The 27,309-nt window shown below is 37.7% G+C and overlaps 2 protein-coding genes across 5 annotated transcripts in view; both read right to left on the reverse strand.

Moving 5' to 3' along the window:
- The window catches only part of LOC134529353 (single-stranded DNA-binding protein 3), a 309,711-nt gene extending 307,257 nt beyond the window's left edge, over positions 1-2,454 (reverse strand). For 3 of the 4 annotated variants that reach the window (XM_063363330.1, XM_063363331.1, XM_063363333.1), the window contains exon 1: positions 2,219-2,410. In XM_063363330.1, the coding sequence (XP_063219400.1) occupies positions 2,219-2,274 (56 nt within the window). In that variant the 5' untranslated portion in view covers positions 2,275-2,410. Of the gene's footprint in view, positions 1-2,218 lie in introns of all 4 variants that reach the window. The other variant, XM_063363329.1, reaches the window with a different exon arrangement.
- A 14,518-nt stretch (positions 2,455-16,972) lies between these two features.
- Positions 16,973-23,626, reverse strand: LOC134529354 (uncharacterized). Its single transcript, XM_063363334.1, has 3 exons — positions 22,552-23,626; positions 22,285-22,425; positions 16,973-19,699 (listed from the first exon to the last, which is right to left on the reverse strand). The coding sequence occupies exons 1-3, from the start codon at positions 22,791-22,793 to the stop codon at positions 17,437-17,439; spliced, it is 2,646 nt and encodes an 881-aa protein (XP_063219404.1). The 5' UTR covers positions 22,794-23,626; the 3' UTR covers positions 16,973-17,436.
- Between the last annotated feature and the right edge of the window lie 3,683 nt (positions 23,627-27,309).

Raw genomic sequence — 27,309 nt, forward strand, 5'->3', positions numbered from 1 at the left:
GGGATGCGTATTTGTTATAAATATGTATATAACATCTGAAACTATTACTTTTCAAGTATGGCCTCGTGGCCTTGCGATTAGCATACCGAAAAACATGTAAATAATGTAAAGGTAAATGTATGTATATGTGTGAATAGTTATGTTTACTAAATATGTCTTCCCTCTTGGTAAAAGAGCACTGAGTGCTGGAGTACCAAATATACTGTACAATCCCATGTAAAAAATGCATAAATAAAGACTTTTGAACTGAACTGAACTGAACTGAACTTCCAACCTCAAGGTTGTCGGTTCGAATCCCGGCAGCTGCGAATTTTTTTTTTGTACTTCAAAAATAAATACGGTGCACGCAACATTTCAAAAGTAATAATATATCTGAATTAATAAAAGCAAATAAAAGTAAATTTATTAATTAAATTGTACATTTCATTTAACTCCTCCTTTGTATCCATACAAAATAGTGATGATTCAATAAAAATTGATTCAATTTTATTCATAAAAGTATGCAGAGGTAGATTTTATCATACAAAAGATAGAAAAATTAAACAAAAAATTCTTCCAAAAGATAGAAAAATTAAACAAAAAATTCTTCCTCAAAGAACATTATATTTTTAATGCCTAAATGGTTTGGTTGCTAAAACCTATTACGGCTCAGTCTCAGGCCGAATATAATATTTCCTTTTCTTCTGGATCAATCATTTCATCAATGTTTTGTTATGACGTTGTCACGTTAAACTATCGTCCATCAACCGACTTTACTGACAACCAATTTTTTTTATATGCATTTTGTTTACTGTAAAAGGTGACAGGTATGTTGTGTTTCATTTGCAATGTTAGGTGGAATATTTTCTTAAGTTAGGTGAATCACAAAATTTATTAGATGATGTAAAAACTGCTCTTTTTTCTATAAATAGGTTAGTTTTGCAATAAACCAAGTGATAAAAACAAAGTGAAAGTTTTCATGTCAGCTTATAAAAAAACATATAGGTACACTTTTACACTGCGATATGGTAGGGATATTGATAAAGTTGTCAACAAGGCAGTGCGTAAGTAATTACAACCTGTAAGTTCTCATAGGAAAAGTACAACGGGGGTTTTGGTTCGAGGAAGATTATTCACATGGTTGTTTTGCACATATTGATGTTGAGAAAAATAAATTTGATTAAATTCAGTATTGTGTTCTATACTAGAATTGGTAGGGCTATAATTTACTTTACGTTAACTGAGACATTAAAATCAATTTGAAAATGAATTAAATTATAAAAGTGGTAAACAATAATATAGTGAGAAATATATATTTGGTATTATGTTCTATTCTACAATAGATAGGGCTGTAGTATAGAATACAATGCCAGAATATTTAGTTTAATAAATTAACGTATTTTTTTTGCAAAACAAGCATGTGAATGTTCCCCACCCAAAACCCCCTTAGTACCTATTGCTCTTGTTCGGTAAAAATGTAGATAGTAATGACAACGCCATTAGTGACGTCATTAATAGTTATGGTATCGGGATCTAGACTACTCCCTGGGTTTCCGATTTCCTAGCTATAAAAAAAAACTTAAAACGGGTCATCCCCACTTGTACAGCTCTAAACCTCTCATAATACTAACTTGCTAATCAATTAAGTGGTCTGTAATGCCAGAGCCCTATATTTTAATTCAAGACAGTGTGTTTACAAATAATATTAAACCATCAATAATATGAGCAGTTATTATTATATAACCTACCGTAGAAGCTCATTTGCTCGCGAAAAATGCCAAAATTTAAAACACAACGGGATACATTATTAACAAACCACTTTTAAAACAAACGTATTTGAAATTTTTCGAAAGAAGGGATTATTGATTTTAATGAGAACCTGCCAAACAATAAAAGTACCTTTTCATAAAACCTTGGCTTATCGAATCGGTAAATAACCTCAAAATTACAGCTACGACAATCTGTAAACAAATATGGCGGATGGCAAAACGCTAATGCGAGAAAACAGGTTCACATTCACTCAATTTCAGCTTAATATAGCAAACGTTTAGAACTATCACAGGTCCTTAATATTATATCTTATTAATTTACTAATAAATGCACAGCAAATAAATTTCACATTCTTCTACATGCCCTAACGTAAATATTCACCTTAGCACAACATTACAGCAAATTACAAACTCCTAACTTGCAAGAACAAATCAAAGCAATGTTTTCATTATAGTAATACTTTACTTACTTTTCACGTGCCTGTGCATCCGAAGGTACCGTCGAGCCTTTACCTTTCGCGTACATATTACAGCTAGTATTGACAACTTCCCACAAGCTGTTGACAAGAAAATCATAAACACCTGTGTCTGAGAAGAGGGCTCGTTAAATCCGTATCCATGGCAACAGCCAACGCACTTGAAGACGATAGCTGATTGGTTCATATGTGCCAAGGGGGGCTGAAAAGCTCCGCCCAATTTAATAGTCAACCAACAAATTGAGAAACAACTTGGCATTGGTTGACGGGGGCGAGATTCTTGCTGTTACATTTAAGTTCTTTCCCCCTTCAAAAAATGATAATAAATAGTACTTTTTAGCTAAAGTACTTGTAAATATAGTTTTCAACATAAGTGGAATATTAATTTTCTGTTTATTTATAGATGAATAAAAATTTTTTTATAAATTTTATTCAATAAATATTATTTTTGTTCTACTTCAATATTTACAATAGGGACGTCTACTCTTATACAACATTCCTACCGATCAAATGAGGCCTAGCTCATGCTTTATCCCTGGAATTCAGATCACTAATCCCGGGACCAAATAGTAATTTTTATTGTTATTTTTTAAAACACAACTCCTTTTAAAAATACGTGCCTAATGTACGAGGTACATTTTACAACTTAATATTTGTGTCATGAATACATTAAAATTTCTAGAAAGAATTTACACAAAGGTAACTTTAAAGCCCCAAATTCTTAAGTCAACACAAAATGCGACTGGAAAATGAAAAATGTTCGTAATTGAGTACTGTGTTGTTTTTCAACATAACGTATATCTTTACAATCATCTAAAATTCGATTCAAACACGCTCCTACATGGCTTAAGAACAATTAATAGATAAATATATGCATGAGAGGTTTTTTTTTTCCCCATTACCGCCACACAACGAATTTATAATGGGTTAAATCTCTTAAATCGAATTTCAGGCCGTTTCTCGATTAGCCGAAAGAGTGCACTTTCGCACAATAACTCTTGCTTTGGCTGACGTTAGAACTATGTTAATGAGAGCACTCTATCGCAGTCTCATTTTGCCTAAAAGATCGCGGGATAGAGACAGCAAGAGATATCACATATTCCAAATAGGGTAAACCTACTTTCACTAAGTGTTTTCGGCACACCCAAATATTTCCCTTTGAATAAATTGGACTCTTATTATTTGCGTCCCTATGGTGCTTGTAAGCTGCTTGTTAAGAATGATATAAACCTTACAAGTAGTTCCTGTCGCGAATATTTCCGTCTCTATTTACGAAAAATTAAATCATGGAAATAGTAATTTTAAATTTTAGTTATAACGAATCTGCTATATTTGCTTGGAAAAATTTATATTGATTGTTTCAAAACACTGCTAATCCTGAAGGAAAGATAATTTCCTGGAGAAAAAATAATAATGATATCACAATGTCTAAAGTCTACCATTTTAACTATTGGTTTGGTTAGGTGTAAATATTACAAATTTTCGATATCAAGAGAATGGTCGGATAGGTTAGGTAAGTTATAATAAAAAAAATTCCAATATTGTGAAGAGTTGGTTAGGGTAGGGTAGCTGTTTTTAAAAACTTTTAAAGGAATTTTGTATTGATTACCTACATTAAGTTAGCTACACTTAAAATAGTTTAAAAGAGTGGACGATTTCTTGGGTTAGGAATTACAAAGTAAATAACTCGATGTAATAAATGGGCTTACAATTTTTTTTCCTAACCTAACTAAAAAACTAAGTGTATTTTGTTTGGGAGGGTCTGGGTTAGGGAAGACTCTAGGTGCGTCCCAGGCCGAAGCCTTTATGCCTATTCATACTGGGTTTAAGCTATGTAGAAAAGGGAGCATGCATCGTGTGCTTGTTCGGGGATTGGCCAGCCATGGTTGCAATTGGCGCCATGACTAACTCCCCTTCTTAATAGGTACTAGACTATAACTAGATAAGTTGGGCCCAGGTAAAACCTCCATAGACAGAGGGAAAACCCTGGGCACTTTCATGCGGGATGCAAAATTTCATGCATTAATTACGAGCAGGTTGGTTACAGGAAACAGAAGGATGGTTCAGGAAGAAGAGTTGGTCAGAGTAGAAAGAGTCTACCATGTGGGGGTTGGGCGCTTGGACTGTTGTGTCCGCTTGTGTGGTTTAGTGGCACTGGTTTTTTTGGGGGCGACTTAGTCGTTTTCCCCCAGCTGCCAGCCAGCTGAAACTTAAGACTAAGTTGTATTCTAAATCTAAGTGACATGTGTTTAGCGCATGTGTGGGCATTAAATGTTTTAATTACGTTAATTATCCGTGAGCTGAGACATGGGCCTTACTCCGGAGAAACTATAGCTTCAGGTCGCCTGTCGCCAGTCAATGGCTGTCGGCACTTAGAGAAATTAGTTCGTCCGTCATTGCTTAACCCATTATCACAGCATCTACGCATCCAGAGCTACGAATAATTAATTTAAACAGTGTACCTGCGAGTTGGCGCGTCAGGAGTCACTCAGGAAGAGGACACAGCACTTGTTGCCTGTCGCCAGTAAGGGCAGTCGGTCGGTCGCGAAACTATCCAATTCCTTCATCGCGAGCCCTTTGGCCCCAACTTCTTCGCTTAATTTTCTCGAGTTTCTGAGCGTGTAGAATTAACTGTAAATGTGTGTAAGAGCTTCCAGCATACTTGTGTGAAGTGCACTAGGAGAACTGTGTATTTTAAAAACACGCCTGCCCTCGCTATGTTAAAGTATAGGGCAGAATTTTCTCGCCAGTCCGCAACCGTTTGGTCGGGGTCTGGCTTTTTCGGTTAAGCTGCGTCGAGCGTGGCCGGGTGGCCGCGTAGGCGCAAACAATTTAAACCCACATGTTTCCTCACTTGGTAATTATGATCCAGACGTTGCACAAACGCCGGAAATCCATCCTGGCGCACCGACCCCCATAGTGGCCTGTGATTGGCTGGTAGCTCCAGCCAATCACAGTGCACCTGCGCGCAGCCGAGGCCAGACCCCAACACCGCGGTTGCGGACTGGCGAGAAAATTCCGCGCAGATCGACACTCGTATTCTGGCAGCTCCAGATTTAGAATTAAACATACTATTTTTTTTAAGTATAATTTTAAGAATTAATTAATGGGACTCTGACCATGTGCCTGACCACATCCTGCGGTGCAAATAAGCAACATTGGACCAGCCAATGATTGACATGCCCAGGCTGGCAGCATAATGTATCGGATCCCACCACTCCCAGTACACTAGCTGAGCTGTAACCCAGCAGCGAGGCCTGACAGACACAGACGCACGACACGGTAAGCCAATAATGCCTTCCGCTTTGTGCCGAGTACATTGGAGTGCGTATCCGCGTGGCATTGGCTACAAAATTTACCCATTATTTTTTATAAATGCGTATTTTTATCTATATAAGTGAGTAGACTCACCAATGGTTTATAGGTGTTTGACCATGTTTCTGACCACGTCCTGCGGTGCAAATAAGCAACATTGGACTAGCCAATGATTGACATGCCCAGGCTGGCAGCACAACGTGTCGGCATGCATGGCTGCGGCAACTGGGGCCACCTGAGTGCTGCGGACATATAATTATGTTATTTAACATGCACATATTTTTAATAATTAAGTGAGCAGTCTCACAGTCGTTTAATAGGTGCCTGACCATGTGCCTGACCACGTCCTGCGGTGCAAATAAGCAACATTGGAATAGCCAATGATTGACATGCCCAGCCTGGCAGCAAAATGTGTCGGGCATACATGGCCGCGGCGACTGGGGAAACCTGGGAGCTGAGGTCATATAATTATATTTTAATTTTTTTCACTTCACTTGGCTGGCTGGCAGCCAGGCGGGAAACGACTAAAGTCGCCCCCGAAACAACCAGTACTGCCCAAACAATGCGCACAACAATGTGCAAGCCCCCAACCCCCCGCATGGTAGACTCTTTTCTACTCTGTCCAACTCTTCATCCTGAACCATCCTTCTGTTTCCCGTAATCAACCTGCTTGCCAATAATGCATGAATTTTGGCATCCCGCATGTAAGTGCCCAGGGTTTTCCCTGTGTCTATGCAGGTTTTACCTGGGCCCAACTTATCTAGTTTTTAGTCTAGAATAGTCAGTGAGGGGAGTCAGTCATGGCGCCAATTGCTGCCATGGCTGGCCAATGCCCTCCTAGCACACGATGCATGCACCCTCTCCCGCATGGCTAACCCCTGCATGATTAGAGCGTATAGGCTTCGGCCTGAGATGCACTTAGAGTCTCTCCCTAACCCAGACCCCTCCCAAATACACTTAGTTTTAATTTAGGTTAGGAAAAAAAAAAATTGCGTAGGCGTGCTGTGATTGGCCGCAGGGTCCGGCCAATGACAGGTCACTACGGTGGTCGGTGCACAAGTACCATTTTCGGTCGCTTAAACTTAATTATTTAATCCGGGTTTGTTGCACATTTATCATAAAATGTTTGTGTAGTTCGGATGTAGAAATCGTGTAATGTCTCCATGTCCGTTTCCCTATGGAGAGCCTCTACTGGGCTGTATCTGGGGGCATCTGTGGCGATACGAATGCATCTATTTGTATTCGCTGCAGTTTTAGTAAATGTGTTTTGGCTGCTGTAGCCCACACGGGGGCTGCATATGTAATTATGGGAAATGGGCTTAGAGCCGCCGATCCATCATATTGCCATCCGGGGCAGTTAGTGTGTGCGAGACCAGAAACCGAAGTTTCTATAACTCGCTTAGTGCATTGTAAATCAGGTGCTCCCCACACTTTTGTAGAATCACTTGGATCAACGGGTGGGGCGCGTGTCTTGTTGGATAAGTTTGGCACATGGGCCTGTGTGTGCGCTGGTAGGTTGTGTAATGCTAGAAAAGTTACGTGTACCTAATTCGGCGGGGGAGAGAAGCTCCCCAGCAGCTAGATCGGCTAACTGGCATGATGTAGTGTCGTGTTGGTGTGCAATAGAGGCTTGTCGGTGTGCTGTAATTTCAAGTGACCTAGTTAAATTCGGGTGTGGCATGTAGTGTAAAGCTGTGCAAGCCGCTCCTACGAACCCCTGGGAACACAGAAACATGCTAGGGTAGTTAGCCCATTATTGCATGTAACAGGTAGTTCAGGCCGTCACTCGCACAGGCATATCATCGTGTGGTTGTGTTATTGATACGGTAAAAGAAATTACATAGATTAGTAAACCACTGGCCGCCTTAAGGACCGAACTATTGTGTTCCAATATAGTTCGGTCAAAGTTAGGCTAAACCAGTATTGCTGTAGCTAGCCCCCAGGCTGTTGTCTTCTAAACCTGAAAAATAGAAAGTGAAATTAATAAATGAAGGTCGTCTAATTCTATTATTGTTCGAGCAGAGAGATGCCCTCGTCCAGTATTTTTTGTTATTTATTTATTTAATTTTTTTTTTAAATTTTATGTATATATTATTTTTTTATTTTTTTTTTAAATCTAGATTTAAAGCTACTGTACAGGCCCCCAGAGCCCTGCCCTGACAGGCATGCATGCCTCTCGACCCGGATCCCCAGCGAGGGCTGGGACAGCTCCCTCTACCAGTTCACCTGCATGATTCTGCCTTGACAAGGTGCTACGACATGTGTGTGGATTGTCGCGTGTGTTGTAGTGGTGTGACTGTAAAATGTTACATACCCCGGGGAAGGGAAAAAATTAATTAGGTGATGATAGATTTACGGAACTAGCTTTGTTAATTCAAAATCCTATGCCTTCCGAAACGCGGCCGGCACTGGAGGTGAAGCCTGCCAGGCGGGTCTCGCCCTTCAGTCATAGGGAGTCAGCCCTAACACAGCAGGGAGGGAACACCCGGGAGCCGCTATACCTGCATCTGCGTGCTTAGGACCATTTTGAATTAGCTAGGAGAGAGAAATGCAGAGAATGTTAGAATATTAATTGGCTATTATTGAGTGGTAAGCTAGAAGGGTATTTTATTATTATGATTCAAAATCCCATGCATTTCCGAAATGCGACCGGCATTGGAGGTGAAGCCTTGCAGGCGGGTCTCGCCCTTCAGACATAAGGAGTCGGCCCTAACATCACAGGCAGTGAACCCGAGGGGGCCGCACATACCTGCGTGCTTCGGACCATTTTGAATCGAAAGAAGTGGAGTTAATGATGCTGAAGTTATTTTGTAGCTTGTATTTATTTATTTTTTTAAATTGTTATTATTATATATAGAAATTATAGTTTTTTCACAATTCAAAATCCCATGCCCTTCCGAAATGCGGCCGGCACTGGAGGTGAAGCCTGCCAGGCGGGTCTCGCCCTTCAGATATAGGGAGTCACCCCTAACACAGCAGGGAGGGAACTCCCGGGAGCCGCTATACCTGCACCTGCATGCTTAGGACCATTTTGAATTGTATAGGCAGTGTAAACTTTAAACTTTAAGCGGTAGGCTCCGCGCGGTGTGAACACGCCCGGAGCTGGAGTGAGACTGCCCTGGGGACAGATGGAAAAATAGTTATGTTTGGCGACCCTCGGCGGCCCGGCCAATCAGCGTGCTCCGTGGTCCGTGATTGGTCGGCCCCCCGCAGGCCGCCGCACGAGGTGTTCGGGATGCTATTTTATGTAATTGTAAAGTTATTGAATACTTTTTAAAAACTGAATCCATGTCGCTTTGGCTTTAATATTTATCGTTTTAATTTAAACGAGGTTTTTTATGTTTACATTTCTCGGACGGGTCGTAAATCGCTATTGAATTTATCAGTGCGTTTTCGTGCTGTGGTAAATCTAGGTACATTTTATTATTATTCTTTGATATTATTTTGCGGATGTACGGAATTTTAAGTGCGTTATTAATAGTTTCGTTACTCGTAAATCTATTGCAATCTAAAATGGCCCTTAGGAAATTATTCTGTTTAACTTGTAGCCGATTTATATGGTGATTTGCAGCATAGCCCCAGACCTCGCATCCATATAGCAACTGCGGGCGTACAATTTGAGTGTAAAGTTGGAGTTTTTTCCTGCGTGGTAAATTAGGTGCTTTTAACATTGGGTACGGGCTTCTTAAATATCCTGTTGCAATGTTTGTTGCTCGAGCGATGTGTTTTCCCCATAGTAGTGTTCTGTCTATCGTGAGTCCTAGATATTTTGCCTGTGTAACATTAGGAATGGGTTGATGAAAAATTACTAGCTCCCTGTCTGGTCTGCCTCTACGTTTTTAAATTACAAGCGTGGTTGATTTTGCTGCATTTATTTTTATTTGCCACCGAGTGTAGAATTGCTCAAGTGCTGTCAGCTGTCGTTGGAGGCATACCATGGCATATTTTAAGTTTCCGGATTGTTTAATTATGGCTGTATCGTCCGCATACATCTGTACGTAGGCGTTTGCGTGCGGTATGTCGGCTGTGTAAATATTATAGAAGAAAGGAGAGAAGGGAGCCCTGCGGCACCCCAGCTGTAAGTTCGCGAGTAGTCGATTTAGCCCCGTCCAGAGCAACATAAAAATTACGACGCCATAAATAGTGGGCCACCAGGTATATATATGTGTCTGGGAAATTAAAGTTTATGAACTTTTGGATAAGGCCCGGAATCCAGACTTTGTCGAAAGCTTTTTCTGCGTCGAGCATTGTCATTACAGTATAAGCTTTAGATGTGTTATTAAATCCGTCGGTAGCAGCTTCTACGATTTTTATTAAGGGGTGGATTGTTGAATGACCTTTCGTGAAACCAAATTGAATGTCTGGAATCACGTTGTGTTCCTCTGTGTGTGCTTGAAGGCGCGAGAGTTATGCTTTTTCAAAAATTTTACTCATTCTGTTGAAAAGGCTTATGGGTCGCCTGGTTTAGGTATTGTGATTATTTTTGCTAGTTTCCAGGAGTCGGGGTAAGTTTTATGTGTTAGTATAGTGTTGAATATCGCCATTAAATATTCAAGTGCCTCTAGAGGGAGTTTTTTAAGTGTTTCGTAATTTATTGCGTCTGTGCCGCCTGATTTGTTGTTCGGACAGGCTTTAATTAGCTTTAAAAGTTCCCTTAATGTTATTGGTTCAGGGACTGATTGCGTGCCTGTTTGTAGAAAGTTGTTTACCGCTTGCGTTGTTGTTAGGGTGAACTGCCTGTCATTTACGTCTGTGTTCGGGGAGAATTGTTTTTCTAGTAGGTCTGCGACTGCGTTGGCCTTGTCTTCTGCGATGTATTTAGCCCCGGTGGCTATTATAATAGCTGGAGTTGAAATAAATTTTTTGTTACCGTGGAGCCTGCGGGAAAGTTTCCACATTTTCTGCGGTTTTGTGGCTACTTCGTTTATTAAGTTTCCGAATTGATTTATTTTTTCCTGTTTTAATTTACGCTGTACGAGATTATTTAGTCTGTTGTATTCGTTTCTGGCTTCTGGTGTGCAGAGTCTTTGTGCTTTGTTTCTGGCTTGCCACCTAAGAGAAATGTGATAATCCAGATCGGGGTAGTGTGTTCTAGTGAACTGCCTTTTTGTTTCAAAGCGGGAGTGTTTTTTTAGGGCAATTTTTACTGTGTCTGTGAAAAGTTTTACGTGAGGATTTATTTCGTCAGGTGAACTTATTTCGGGGGGCTGATTTAGTGTGTTTATAAGTTCTTCCTTAAACCCGTCCCAATCTGTAATCTTTAGTTTATTATTAAACAGTTGTATGTTGGATGTAGCATTAAAAGTTATTTGTGTTAGCACGGGTAAGTGATCAGAGTTTAGTTCATCTAAGGTTTCTGTATTTAGCTGAGCGTTTGGAATATTTGTTAGGGCTATGTCTAAAATTTCTGGAGTGCCACCACTTACTGGATAGCATGTCGGGGAGTCAGGCGCAAGAATGATGTAGTTTCCTGCTGCCGCGTGGCTGTGTAGAATGTTCCCGTTGGCGTTTGTTTGTGTGCAGCCCCAGTCAGTGTGTTTGCTGTTTAATTCCCCTGCTATAAAAATTTGATCCTCGACTTCCATTAATTTATTGAGGTCCTGTGGTGTGAGTGGGTCTTGTGGCGTCTTGTGTACCACAGACATGCAAACATGTGAATTATTATTACAGACGTTTATGCTGGTGGCCTCAATGTGTTGTAGTCCTTTTATAGTTATCGGGTGGTGGTGAATTCCGTGTTTAATTAGGATGGCTGTACCGCCGCCGCGGAGTGTGGGGCGGTCTGTTCTGTACATCGTGTAGCCACATATGTAAGCTCGCATGTGTGGCTTTAGAAAAGTTTCAGAAATGAAAGCGACATCGATTCCATATACAAAAAGTAACTGTTCCAGTTCATAGATTTTATTTTGGAGGCCGTGTGCATTGAATATTAGGACCTGTAAAAGCTTCCCCGGGTTCTGTGCCATTTTAAGGTGTAGCGAGATTCAGGATTGCCGATAGTAAAATCATCTGTCGCTTCGATACGTCTGTTTCAGCTCGGATGGCGGCGTAGTGTGGAGAGTGTGTAGCGATGAGCTGTGAGAAATTGCAGAGTTTCAGAATCTTTGCCAGTTCAAACAGATCACCGATGGTGTTACCCTCCATTCTGTTCTGCGCTGGAGTGTGTGTGGTGCGTGGTTCTTTCACGGCCTGCGTGTATTTGCGCTCCGGTTGTGTCAGCTCGGTGGTTGTTGTTGTTGTTTGTAGCTTGTTGACCACCTGGGCGCGCGGCTGTGCGTGAGCGGGGCGGGTGGGGGGAACTCCACCTGGCTGTGCGTGGCTGGCGCTTGTTGTTGTATTTTTGCCTGCACGGTTTGTCTTTGCGATATACTCGCCACCATTTTGAGGAAACTTGGGCACTGCTTCCAGGCTGCAGTGTGTCCCCGCACTTTACAGTTAAGGCTAAGATCCTGAGTTTCTCGCGAGCTGGCAAAGACACGCGTAGTTATCTTTGTCCTCAACAGAGCGCACTAGTAGTACGGCTGAACGATGTAGTGACGCGCTGAAAAAGGATTGCGGGGGGGGGGGGGGGGGGGGGAAAGAGGACGCTGTTCTCAGAATTCTTATCTCCCAGCGGGGTGTCATGTTTACGACAGGTCTGGAAGAGGGGGGTGGGGGAAGAGTGTACTCTGCCTCGGCGAGCATTTAGATTTCCAATCCCTTTGCCATTCTGTCCCTTTCCACCACACCCACTCAAGACTACTCGATCCTCAACAAAGCGCAAGGGAATACAGAATAAATATTACTATTTTTGGTACATTTCAGTTAGAAACCTGTACGTAACCGAGTGCAACCCAAGGTAATTATAATAAATATTAATTTGGTGCACTACACATATACGATATACAAATTGTATGTTTTACTGCGGTGATTATGTGGCCAAAACTGTCAGATTTGGTCTCTTTTGCAAGAACGCACGTTCACAGCTAACCACTACATTCAAATAAACTGGCCAGTAATGTAGTTTTCCTGCCCCTGTAAAAAAAAATAATAATTTTTAACTGAGTACTACAAAGGTTTTGCGCTTCTACAAAATTATTTTTTTTTTTTTTCCACATTTTGTCACAGGTGTGTGCGTATGTGTATTATACAAACAGTTGAACGTTGACCATCTAATAGCATGACTTTATGTTGCAAAACGGTATTATTTGCTATATTGATATCTGATTAGAACTGTATTTTTCTGTGCAACTATATATATATATATATATATATATATATATATATATATATATACAGGCGAACTTTTTATACTATCGGATAATTTTTTGTAGCTGAATATCTGTCTTCAAAATATTGCAGGTTATTGCATTAATTTTAGTGTTTTAAATGTATTATGTTTTTATGTATGTATACATGAGGCTAGAGCTAGAAAAAAGTTTTTGTTTGCTTTTTTAGCTGACCTGTGGCTTTTGATTACACTTTTTTTTATATGTGATGTTTAAAAACGTTATCAGTAAATGTCCTGGCATTCGTACTTCTTGTAAAAAATATAATCATATTTTCGAAAATTAAACTATCATTTAGTAATTTATTATTGCAATATAAATACTTGTGTATGCCAGTCGCGTCTGGCGAAATGAGGAGCTCCTTCACGCTATCCCTACTGGTGACGTCAAGCATCACTGGTAGTTCGTTTTTTATGTATGAACTGGATGTCAAAGAGGCTCGAAATAAACATCAGTTGTAACTAATAATAATAATAATAATTTAATTATGAAAGGGTCACATACTCGAAGAATCGCCTTCTCTACGCAATCAAACGTGTTTTAAAATATCTAAGGAGTAGGCTACACGTCATAGGTTGTATAAGAATATTTCGGAGGGAGCTAACCAAGGATATTTTATCGTGCATACAGATAAAGTGATATTTTAAGAGTAGTATTATCCCCCCCCCCCCCAACACCACCACCAAACTGATGGATTTATTGGCACATCCGTACATAAAAAAAAAACACTGCTCCAGAATCTGCACCTGAATCGTCTTAGTGGGAAAAAGGTGTACATAAATTACGAGATCACTGAGGTTATAAGGAAGGTAATCAACCAGAGTAAGTGATTAGGAGCAAGGAATACTAATGCAATTAATATTCCATTGATATAATTTAATGATAATTTTTACTCACGTTTTAGAAGTTGATATTGCTGAATAGCAAATTTTTTCATTTTAAAATATTGTAACAATGAAAAATTGCGAACCAATAAACATTTTTTGCTTAGTATATCATTTTATTATGTCTTAAGACAAATGGAAACTAGATATTATGAGTACGAAATATTTGTAAGTAATAAAAATTTACATAATAAAATACTTACATTCATACAAAATACAAATATTTTTCTTAGATATACAAGTATAACTACATTTCATTTTCGGCCAACGAACAAATAGTTTTGCTTTGGGCCCTGATAATAATACATAATTACATTTTCATTTTTCACCAAAAGTACATGAGGCACAAAAGTCAATAAATCTTAAACACACAATAAAATATACCCAGATACAAACACCAATACAATAAAATAAAATACAATACAATACAATACAATACTAATTTTAACTGAACATTTTTTGGATATATGCATAATTTTATTAAAATTAATCAGAAAGTAATGCAGTTACATGTTTGCAACCTTACGTACTTCACTTGCCTTTAACGAATCCGGATAAGTTCAATGTTTAGCCAGCCGAAAAGGATGTTTAGATTTTATTTTTAAACGCATGTGAAATTAGTCCTTTTTTTTTTAACACTTCATCGCTGTCACGTGAATTTACGGCAACATACATTATTATTGTACTTTTGTTTTGTAGTAACGATCTGTAGGCTAAATATGTACATGTGTTTGTTGAAACTTCGTTTTAAACATCCATATACATAAATTAATTTTGTCAATTTATTTATAGATACCAGTAAAATACAAAATAAATTATATTTATTTTACGTCCTCTTAAATTATTTAAATGATATATAAAATATGACCAAAAATATTTCAAATGAAGAAGTATTTTCAACTTCAAGTACGCGAGAATTACACAGACTCATTTACTTGCGTATTGCATAGCATACATACTTCACGTCCATTTCTGACAGTCTTGCAAAGTCACTTCCAAAGTATCTACAAGTATATTCTTCAGGCGAATTCGGACACGGCATTATAATCTTACATTATATCTAGAAGACGTGTTCTTACATTTGCTTGGAGTTTTAAATTATTTTTTTGAAATAATAAAGTCAATTTTAAAGTTTAACTCATTGCAGAAACACTTACGCAATATATTTGGTGGTTCTCTGCAAGTGTATTTTGTGTTTTATTATAGTTTGATAATGAAGTTAATATGAATTTATTGCCTTTTTTCTGATATGTGTATACATTAGATGTATATGAATATAAAAATTTATGTAACAGGATGAATCTTAAATGGTTTGAACAGTTATCTATAATGACTGAGTAGGTTTTTTCATTAAAAGCCTTTCTTTTTTACTGTTTAAGTTGGATTTCTTTATAACTCAAAAAAATTATCACGTAACTAAAAAAATGAATAAAAGAGCAAACTTCTGTTCGTATGTAGGTGTTAATTTTGCTACCGTTTAAATCATGAAAATAATGTAATACAATTTGTTCTCTAGATAATTAGATTTAGAAGTAAGGCTACATATTTTAGTCATTACCATGGTACGACTTCCGGAAAAGTTTTACATTTATATATTTTTTTTACAGAAGGTACCGGAGCTTGCAGGTTGCGCAGAAAGGAATTGTATTGTTTGTGAGAGTTCTCTGTTCGCAGTAACACCTATGATATATGTTTGATGTTCTGTTTACAACTCATCGTTAAAACTAAATTTTACATACTGATTATTATCCTTTTATTTAAAATCTAAGTTATTTACAGTGTTTAAAATATGCTTTCTTGCGTTTCGTTTTGTTTGTATGATATTTGAGTCACCCGCAAAGATAATGAGATAGATATTTTATACTGCTTCTTTCGCAGTTTTTTTAATTTTAGTCTTGACAATGGGGAAGCAATTATACAGGCTGTGCTAAATAGATAAATTATGCTTTATGTCATTGAGATCAAACTCTTCTATTTTTGTGCATTTTATAGTATTCCTAGTTTAGTTAATTTATCCAACAATATATTTATACAATCAAGGCCTTAGATGCTTTATAAAAAAAAACTCATCTGATTCATAATCAGTTGCCGTGTATAGATTTATTTTGTAGATAATAAGCAGTATGGGTTTTAGTGCTTAGAGTTGATGTAAAACCATGTATTAAATTTGAAAGTATTTTGTACTTTTCATACTTAAAATTATCATACAATGTTCAAATATTTTTCGATATAATTAAGGACACCTGTATTTCGTGAATACATCTCGTGTCAGGCTATTTCACACATAACTGTAGCTTTTTTTTCTTAGAGGTTTGGCGAATTGCGGGCGTGCAGCAGTACGGTAACTACGTCCTCATTGGCCCCGTCAAGTGCGGGAAAACAGCCTTCACCGACCACAGCCAATAATTACAAGAAAAATCTACAGTGTTTTGTTAAATACCTTGACACGAAATGTATTAGCGAAATACAGGTGTCCCTAAATATAAGACGTAATTGCTCTCGGACGATAATTTTCTTTACTGGTATTATCACCTTTCTTATGCAGGAGAATAGTTTTTGTAGTCTTGTGATTCCCATTCTGAAATAATTCCAATAATGGAATATGTGTTTATTATAATAAATGGAGAAGTGTATATAATATTAGCAAATGGCTCATTAAAAATATGAAAAGAAATAATCATAAATTACAAATCATTCTACTGCACATAAATCACAGATTTTAAAAAGCAAAAATTACTATAACATTCAAAATATTACAGAGCGTGCAATGTAGAAAACACGGACGCATGTTGTTGTCTAAATGCAATAAATAAAATACAAGTCTGCGGCTTTAAAAACAAAAGAAATAAAATGTTTCATAAATATTCAACGCTTGTAAGGGTACAACTATTACACTGATATGACATAGTTTTTCTAGTAAGTACATCATACAAATTCCTAACCAGGCACACACAAATATATAATTTGTGTTACACTTCAATAAATTTGGCCATGATTTAAACCTAATAAATAAAGAATGCAAACAAGCTAAACTCTACAGAGTATCGTCGAATAAAATCTGGGCCAAAAGTAAATCAATATTTTAGTGCTCAATACAATTCGAAGGAAATGGAAGATATTTTGTAGTATTATAAATGATAATACAAGGATTGCTGATTTGGTTTTGTATTAATTTTGAGCGTAAAACCACCCCGAAAATATTGAATAAATTTTTCAGTTAAACTGCATATAAACTGAACTGGTTTGCTAGCTGTCTTGCTATCGTAAACACGACTGTGAGTCTGATTGGCCATGTTGGTGATATGCACGATTTTCAAGGCTGTCTCCCGATATTATATATGTGTTTTATTTTTATACAAAATGAAGCACGAATATGTTATATATTTATTGTATGAGATACTAGTTGCAAAGACGTTACAGTTTGATTTTATGGGTAGTGAATCAGTGGTATAAAATAACTTCATTTATTTTTTCCCGATAACATCTTTTTGACATTAGTATAAAATAATCACTCGCCAACCAGAGAACCTTATTTTTTGTAGTCATGAAAAAAAAATGTTTGTATTCAATATCAGCTAATAACTTACTATTGCTTATGTCATCAAATACATTTACAGTACTGTTCAATTTGTACAAGCATGAGAAGTAAACAATAATTAGAATTTTTTTATCAGATATAAAGCATCACTGTATCAAATTAAAAAAAAGAGTTCTCGTCAGCCACACAATTTCTGTCTCTCAAAATTCACACATCTGAAATTTTGCGTTTCTTTGAACGACTTTCTTGTGCCTGTATAATATATTCTGGCTCACGAATCGGTTGTCCCCTGGGACGACATGGATCAGCAAGCTCTGGCAACAAGCAGTTGTTAAAAAATCGCAACAATTTTGACTCCATTTTCTCAAGCCAGAAACAATCATCTCTCACAATTCTTTCTATTGAAATGCCTTTCGTTGTCCAAACGACAAAATCACACCACTTTCTTCGTGTGATGTGTAATTGCCCTTGCACTTGATAGTAGTAATTGTGAGAGCGATTCAAGCAAAGCTCGCCGTCGACAACTCTGCAAAAGAACGTTTTCAGCTGCATTGCTGCATCTAAAGGGTTAAGTTCCCTTGCAGAGTATGGACATTTCACCTCCACCAAACCATCTTCATCAACTAAACCATCAGGAGAAGCTGCAAGAAAGCAATGCTGAAGGTCAACGAAGAGACCACATTGTTTAACAGTATGGCCTGTTTGTTCTTCGTATAAAGCGACAGCTATGCGCTCGTTTGCTAGACCATGTATTGTGGCAGCATTCTCCAATACACGACTGTACACAATCGCTTCCACTGTCACTTTACACGAAGTATTTTCCCTCATTTTACAGACACGTCCGAAAAAGGAAGCAGTGACTCGTTTTCTCCGCTCCTTCATCCACAACTGACTGCTTCCTTGATCTCGTGTCTGCACCTCCAGATCATTCCTTTCTTGCACTGTAAGCTCTATGCTTCTCATCACAGACTCAGTCAGAATTTCTAGTTCAAGACCAGAAGCTGGAGGCTGAGTTGCATGAGGACCATAGCTCTTATCACCCTGTGGTTTAAATGATTCCGATTTCCGTGGTACATGCGGATTCATATCCAACCTTCGCCTACAGTTCGCCTGCTGTTTCTGTCTTTTTGCCATTAATCGCTTCACAGTCACTCCAGGGCTGTGACCTGTGATCGCCTTCATAGTTTGTCCATGCCATTTGTAGCGAAGTTGGAAAGACAAACCAGCAGCAGTAGCCCTACGGCTGTAAGACCCCTGCTGTGAACGGTTTATCTGCTTACCGCCAGCCATCCTTGCAACTAATGACATGTACATTTCTGCTTGGTTGGTTGTGAGATCCATTACAAGTGCTTGTGACTTTGCTCTCACTCGGTCAAAAGCTTGTTTGATTCCCACAATCAATTCACGAGGCAATGCGTCATAACTGCAGGGATTTGCTGTTTTACCAGCTCTCTCACACACATCTAAATTGCATAACTTATGGTCTCCAAACACATGGTTGGGCACATTTAGAAGTGTTGATTGAAGTAGCATAGCATCACCCCCACAGTTGCTGATACAACCTCTTGCACAGCGACAGAGGGCTTTGATTTTCGACTGGCTGAGATGCCGCATATGGATGCCCTTGGCTATGGCATAAAGATTCTTTTTGAGATTCTTCACGACATGGTTAGCACATTCAATCTTTTCAACATCTCTTCCGTACGAAACATTTGCAACTATGGCTGCATGCACACTTGAATCCCCATCACCAACAAACTTCTTAAATTGAAGTTTGTACTTGGCTTCACAGAACCGGAAACCTTCCACTATAATGTCTGCCTCCATTGCAGTGGAAGAATCAGTCCAGTTCCGGAAACACAGGTGAGGCGTGGGTTCCTTTTCCATCCGTTCGCTCCGAATGCATGCGGTACAATATTTGTTTCTCACACCAAGGAATAACAATTTCTTAGTGTAGAAGCCAATTATTATAGCACATCCAGACTTAGCAGAATACCTATGACCATAGGATCTTTGGCTCCAACCTCCATCCAAAATTCCTATGGTCCAAGCATATTCCTCATTTCCAACCATACAGATGCGTCCATCATCTTTCGCCATAGAGAACTCTTCCAGTGCAGCATCTTCCATTTCCTTCTGCAACATTGCCTTCCAGTGCTCTCCGATTCTGTTCTCGTGATAAGAAAAGCAACCCGGGCTCATAGGATGCATATCAATTAGTGACAATAGTTCATACAATGGTCCGTAGCCTAGACCAACCGAAATTGCGCCCCAAACAATCTTATCGTTGATATCTAAGTTGGTATCGATTTTGCATTTTCTTTTTCTTCCCACTGGAAGGCATTCCACAGGCTCAGATTTGAACTGCTGCTCTTGATTGCAGTGAGTGCACTTAAATTTAAAATTTGTCAGCAGACCGTACCTGTTGACACTTTCCAGAAAATATGTTCCTGAAGATGAAATGGGACACCTGTAAAACCAACATAATAATAATTTCTGGTAACATCTCCCAAAAACATTTGTTACCCGTTTGGCTTTCACACAATAAACAAGACAATTTTTTACTAGCATCGGCAATTTAGCTATAACTATTGCTATACATTGGTACTCAAGCTGTTAGGTTGTGATTTTATTAATTTCATACAACTGCTCTAACAGCATAATATTGCATACATCCAAACTACTGTCGTTAAAATCGAACATAAATAGCTTGCAGTGAATCCTGAAAGATCTGCCCGACTCTTTGTGATAAAAGATTATTCTATATATACGTAAATGTACGTTGAAGTGCACTGAGGTAAGGTGGTCAAGTTATCAGTACGGGTGTTACCTCGTTTCACCATACACAATAATCTTAGCAGCTCCTGAGCTCTGTCGAGTGACATGTGAACAGAATAAAATGAAAGAGATAAACTTACATGCCAGTAGGTTCGCTAATTTTTGAATATGAACAGAAGCTTCTTTATCTTTGTACTTATCAATATAATAACATGCACACCACTACAGTTTTCCCAAACTGTTGATGTGCATGTCACAATTAAATAAAAAAATAATTGTGACATGGCTCGAACAGATATACATTTTACATGCTTAAAAATTATGCTATTTTAATGTAAGTCTGAAATGTTGTTCAAGAAAAGGATACAATTTTCATTTGCATTTCACTGTGCTGCAAGAAGCCATGTGGCCATGGCCACATTTATTCGCGCATTTGCCCTCTTACACATCATGGTATAGTAAAACACTATTTCGATCGTCATCGTCTTCACCTCCAAAAAATTAATAATAAAAAATTAATAAAAAATAAATTGGATATTTACGTTGAGGTATTAAAATGTTACTTACTCGTAGAACAGATAGGTACTATCGCCATATCGGCAGACACGTTGGCACGTCCAACTGTCGTAAGCCAAGCGTGCAAATGTTATGATGCTATCTTCTTATAAGTAACAAGAATATGCACAATTAGAATATTACGTTTTTAAATTATTAAAAAAATATATTTATCTTGTTCCTTTTACTATGTTTCTTAAAAAATTTCTGCAACAACGTTCTTCCGAAAGAAGGTATACACCGATTTTAAAGGTGCGTGCCTACTTTTTAATTTTATTTTTTTAGTAATTAGAAAATAAAAATTGGTACTTTTCCCACTTTCATCATTGAGGCTGCGACCCAAATTTAAAGTTTCCAGCCCTTTTGACAGTGGGTTGGAATTTGTATAGGCCATTGTGTGAGCGAGTGAATTACTTTTTGCATATTCGAGCAATTCTAAATTTAGGCCCTAAGTTTAATTATAACAATTTCACGTCAGCCAGAAAGCTCAAAGGCTGGTAAAACAATAGAATTTTATTTCATATAATTCTGTATCAATTTCATCTAAGTATTACACACCCATTTAAACACAATTTCTATACATAATAATTTTACTTCAGCAAGGTCTTCGGTTTCTTGTAACAAATAAAATTACCTAAAAAAATAACTGGACATACTTAAACAAAGTTTTTAAATTGTAACATTTGCCAAAGAATTTAAATAAATCTAACTGCAAATGTAAGAACACAGTATAAAGGTCTTTAAAATTGTATTTTGGAAAATTACCTCAATGTTTATTTGCTAAAACTCCTCATTTCACTTGTTGTGTGTGCGCGCACGTGGAACTTATGTTTCTATGATCATTTATAGTTGCAAATAATGTAGCGGAAGTTAAATTGAAAAATATATAATTCTTTCTGGCCAATATTTGTTTACAAACAAAATTTTACAGACCCCAAAAGCAAAAAAAAAAAAAAAGAATCGCCACTGCCTTGTAATTGTGTTTCTAACGAACTTGTATAACTAACGAAAATGTGTAACTGCTAGGGGTTAGTGATACAATAAATGCTTGGGTAGTGAAAAATCCATTGTTGAACGACAGCATCGAGAGATTGGCCCTTATTTTTGTATCGTTATATACATAACTAAATAATTACGGGAGGAAGTGGCCGTAGGCGGCTGGTCCGCTCGGCGCGCAGGGGGGTTCCTTTGCGCGGCTGCCAAAAGTATGAAATTAAAAGAAAAACATAATATTGTTCGTACTGCAATTCAACTTTGCATTGCTTAGTGTAAAACTATACGATAAAAATGGAACCCTGTAATTTTTTAGCATAGTAATTATTTTTTTTGTTTGTTGGGGCAAAAGTCCATCTTTCCCCGATGAAAATTTTATATGGTGTGCAATTTTTTTTCCACTATAGTGTTTAACCTCTTATCGAATAAAGGCTTACTACGTTAGTAAGTAGCTCCACCACAGTTCACTCGATATATGCGTTAGCTGTGATTACATTGGCTATTTATCTCTCCTCGTCAATATGGCTCAAATATATTTTCCTTTTATTTTCAACATTTATTAATTTAAATCGGTATTGTTACATATCTATCCTATTTACTTACTAACTAATGAAGTCAATAAGTTTGTAGAAGAATTTTCAACCTTCCAGCCGGTTAAACGTTCAGAAGGCGGTAAACAGTAGTGGAAAAAAATCTAAATAACTCAATTTTACATAAAACAATTTTTACCTGTGTCTCTCCAGAAGACGGCATTGCACCATGAAGTGACGAACGTCAACCATCATTCGACCCTCTAACATACTGAGTCCCGGATCTGTCTGTGGCAATGGAGGCTCGTAAACCACTATCAGCGGAGGAAGGTCATCATTCCTAGAAGAGTTATTCCCTTTTAAGAAACATAGCCCATACAATAATTTTTATTCATATGAGTATTATCACATGAATTCTAAATTTACCTGTCATATCACAAACAAGATATGTAAGTGTAAAGCTTACCCTTGATAGTCATCGGACAGAGTATGTGTACTGTCATCAGTGTTGCGTGATGTACACGCCGCCACTGAAGACGCCATGGTGGTTACATCTGGCACTGTGGGGACCGAACTTTCACCGCCTGGGCTCTCTGGCAAGGTTGGTGTTGCAGGACCATCACCAGCAGGCAGAGGGTTCTGTGTCAACCCCAGCTTCTTCTTTTTTCTCGCTAATGTTGCAAGCCTAAGTGAAATAATATAATTCATTAGAGTAGTTAAAGAATTTTAATTTGCCTTTGCTTTAATATTCATTAAGTTTGCTAGTTTAAGATTTATTAAAAATTTATTTAAAGGAAACTATTTAATTAAAAATAGCCTGTCCCCCCCCCCTTCTTTTTTTTGTGATTCATCTGCTGTTTGCCTAGATTTAGTCCATTAATCATTAATCTCTCTGTTGTCTATTTTCATCTGTAATATTTTTTAAAATATTTCTGAGTTAAGTGGTTTTTGTTTGTTGATTTTACTCTCGAATTGTTTAAGGTTTTTTCTGGGTGCACTTATAGCAATTTTTGCGGAAATTTTGATTTATTTACTACACATTATAGCATAAGTTTCGACCAATAGGTGGCACGGTAAAATGTCTAACATGTTTTTTATGTGATTAATTACGCATTTGTATTTAAAAATGCTTAAACTGTCTTTGGAATTTTGAATTCTATTCTGAACCACCTTTAGCATGTTACTGAATTTTACGTAACTATAAAAGATGTTGTCAATAACTTAATATGTTGCTCAGAATTCATATAGTATTACATTTGGCAAATTTTAAACCTGTAGATGCTCTTTAATAGTACTTAATTTTTTTTCATTATTTTTGCAAACAGTAGTTGTACCTTCGGAAATAAAAAGTAAATATTACAAAACTAAACTTGAAAAATATTTATCTACTGTATTAATCTTTATGCTACAAAACGAAATTTCGTTTGTGTGTGGGTACATTTTCACATTTGTAGTGTTACGTAACTGTTTACATACACGGATATCATCGTGATTATGGTTAAATATTTTTTTTATAAAATTAGTCAAGATTTAATTTAATAATGGGCCATTCCAGCGAAAAACTTGTAATGAAATGTTGGTATTCTGTAAGACAATGAGTTGAAGGATTGCTGGAATCAGAAGAAAAAAACAGTATGTGACGAAATTGTTTGTTTGTTTTTTTCGAAAGAGGAAGTATCTAAAATAAACTTAATCTCATAACGTGCCAGAGACGATTAAATGTTATGTTTTTGTGCACGTAAACTGTCAACAGAAAATAAAATTTTTCTAAATGGCCTGCTTGTTTTTAGTGCATTATATACTGTATTTTATATACGCATTTGTTATAGGAATATACTATAAACTTTGACTTAATGGAACGATGTACGACATGTAATATGATTTGTCTTGTCATTTAGGTTGTATTTCCCAGGTTAGAACGAACAGTTACAACTCAAATGGAATTTTTAAGTAAGTACTTAAGTTTAAAAATTCATAATATGTTTGTGCCGCGTAGAATGCATGAAAACCATCGATAACTATATAATAATTGCCGCGGACTAATACGTATGCACTCATTTATACAAATTTGATTTCCTAGTCTAAACTCCCCCGTATCAAATACAGTCCTGCTACGATATTTGTTTTGTTTGCATTCATTTTGTTTTAGCACACCAATGTTTTTTTATGGCATATAAAACGTGCATTTTGTATCTAATTCTTATTCCTTACATTACTTTCTTTAGAAAATTTCAAATACGTAAGGAAAAATCATTAAAAAAAATATAGAATTTTCAACGTACCAGCGCAGCGGTGCGACTTCCTGAAAGATTTTATGTAGTTTTACGTTTCATAGTCCAAGAAACCCATAACCATCATCAGTTCTAAAGTTATATGTATATGTATGTATATATATATATATATCACAATTTTATGAACACGATAACTGCCGTAATTTTTCGCACATCAATTCCAAACTGATACATAAAATCAAGTAATGGAAAATCTCGATCGAGTTCGTCAATGGACAAAATCAGTCCATAGGGGTAGAAATGGGGAAGGTTTTTTTTAACAGAAAAATCGCAACAACTTCCATAATATGATGCATATCGCATCCGTGTGAACATAAAGCTTAAAGGAAAAAATAGGAAGAACTTTTGTCTGAATAAGTTTTTGATACGACCAACCATAACTGCAAGGGGTGTAAAAATTTAAGTGTTTCGGACCAAAAAAATCGTAACTCTCTTATTATGCATACTATCGAATCCGTTATAATTCTTCAAAAACCTTGTAATTTTTTAACTAAATCTTTTGTCGGAAACAATTTTTGATTAGACGAACCATTTTTGCAGGGGTTAAACAGGAATTGACAAAAAAAAAATCATTGCTCCCTTAGTAGGCACACCATCGAATATGTTCTAACTGTTTGTAAATCTTATAAACGTTATCAAAAAATTTTGTCTGAAACAATTTTAGATACACCCAATCATTGCAGAGTTATCCTTAATTTTCGCTATAGCAAAAAACTATGGGGAAATATTGAATAAACACAATCTCTTTCATTGCTATATCAATTTGTTATTTAATTTGAGGTGTTGCAGTTACTAGGAAACATGTATCACATTAAAAGAATATTCATATTTTTAAATTTTTATATAACCAAGCATCACTGCAATGGGTGAAATAACAAAAAAAAAATCATTGTTTGAGTAACTACGCTATATAATATATACGTCTTAATTTTTTATAAAAATTCTAAATACTATCTCAAACCTTTATCAAATAAATAAATACTACAAAATATACGGGCGAAAGGGATTTTTAATATAATGCCATTGATTTTAACACCAACACAGTATGTACAAGAAAAGGGTAATGTAATTATTTAAAAAAAAAATTACCGCTAGTTATAAATTAATAAATTCTTTAAACTCTAAACCAATAAAACGGCTAATAATATAAATATATATAACATAAATATATACATATGAATGGACTGGAATTACTTTTCCGGGGAAAAAAAAATACAATATGTGATTACAATGTAGAACAAGTACATAAAAATACTTACTCAAGTTGGCGTCGATGGGCTTCTTTCCATTTCCTGCTGTGCTTCATTTTAAATACACGTCCACTTACTATTGCTGATACTAGTGTTGTGTTTTGACCGTTTCGAAGCGATAATATTCCCGCCTGAACTCCTGCGATATTCGAGGCATCTAGTGAGTAAACTCGGAACCAACCGGAGCTCTAGCGGCAAACTGTTGAACTCGTTCCTTTCATCAGCGGCAAGTGACAGTTAAATCACAATATTTTGTACTCAGATTATTTAAATTCTGTACGTTGTATTAAAAAAATTAAACCGAAGAATTGTTCATTGTACCTCCTTTAAGTTGTGTGCAAAGTAACAGCCGTGTACAGTTTAAATATATACCTAATATTTAGTTTTGAAAATTTCTAAATTAAAATTAAATAAGAAAGAATTTTTTGAGAAAATTTTCTTCATCATATTTACAAAATTCAAAGTTTTATTTACAATTCTACTGTTTATTAATTTTTTTATCTACTACGATATTCATGGGAGAAATAATTTTCTTGGAGGCTGCAAAACTAAGGATCTTAGCCTTAAAGCAGAATTTATCTGCGTCGTCGGCCTTCTGGCAGTCCTTGCGAGCATGGTTTTCGCCGCACCTAATGCAGCGCGGTGGCTTGTTGCAGCGAGTGTGTGTGTGGTCGAATTCGCCACATCGTTTACACTGGGCATTGTCTTGTGGGCGGGCTTGGTACTTTTGAATTGTCACTGACGTGTAATGAAGTGTTCGCACGGCAAGTATGTTGTTGTTTGAGGCCGCGACGGTCGCACAGAAAGTCCCCGACCTGAAACGCTGTGGCTGCCCCCCCCCCCCCCCCCACGCATCAGTCCGGGTGATTTCAAAGTTTCTTACATCGTGCACCACGAAACCTTTCTCGGTCAGTTCCGCGGCGATGTCTGCCTCGACGACCTCTGGGTACAGTCCCTTAATCACGATTGTTGTGTTGCGCTCGTCGGGATGCGCAAACGTGTGGTGGAAGATGTCATGGGCTTTCAGAAATGCGAGTGCTTGTGTGTAGCCCTCCCTGTCCTCGAATGTGAGTCGCAGTTCTCTCCTGCGTGTTATTGTATTTTTGAACGCGATGCGATGCGCGTTCAGGAAAGTTGCGATATCCTTGAGTTTCGCAACTTCCCTGACCACGATCGGTACTCCCCTGTACCGGTTGCCGGCCGCGGTTGTGGGCTGTGGGTGTGTCTTTGACTGCGGTTGAGTGTCAGCGGGCAGGTTTGCCAGTGCGTTGAAACTGTTGTGGAGCGGGATCGCGGATGTCCCTGCTGTCTGTAACTGTGCGGAATCACGCCTGGCTGTGTGCGCATCCTCGTTGTTAGCTAACACCGTCTCCCGTCGCCTGCCGAGTGAGTGGCTTCGGTCACGTGGTTGTTTGTTCCGCAGGGCCTTTTTCCCCCAACCTGCTGGAACTCGGTGTCGTCATCAGATCACTCGCATTTGGAGTGTGTTTGCTGCGTCTCCATCATGTCGGGTGTTGTGCTCGTTCTCGCCATCCTGCCCCTGTCGCGGTTCGCGGGCTATCCGACCCACCGGTCGCCTAAAACCTAAGAGCAGTGGTGGCTGACAAACACTGGTATTAACAGCGAAGCTAGGCCTTAGAGAGGCTGTCCTCTCTGCACCACTGCCTGGTGCGAAGTGTGGGG

Source organism: Bacillus rossius, chromosome 2 (genome assembly GCF_032445375.1).
Source record: "Bacillus rossius redtenbacheri isolate Brsri chromosome 2, Brsri_v3, whole genome shotgun sequence".
Lineage (NCBI taxonomy): Eukaryota > Metazoa > Arthropoda > Insecta > Phasmatodea > Bacillidae > Bacillus > Bacillus rossius.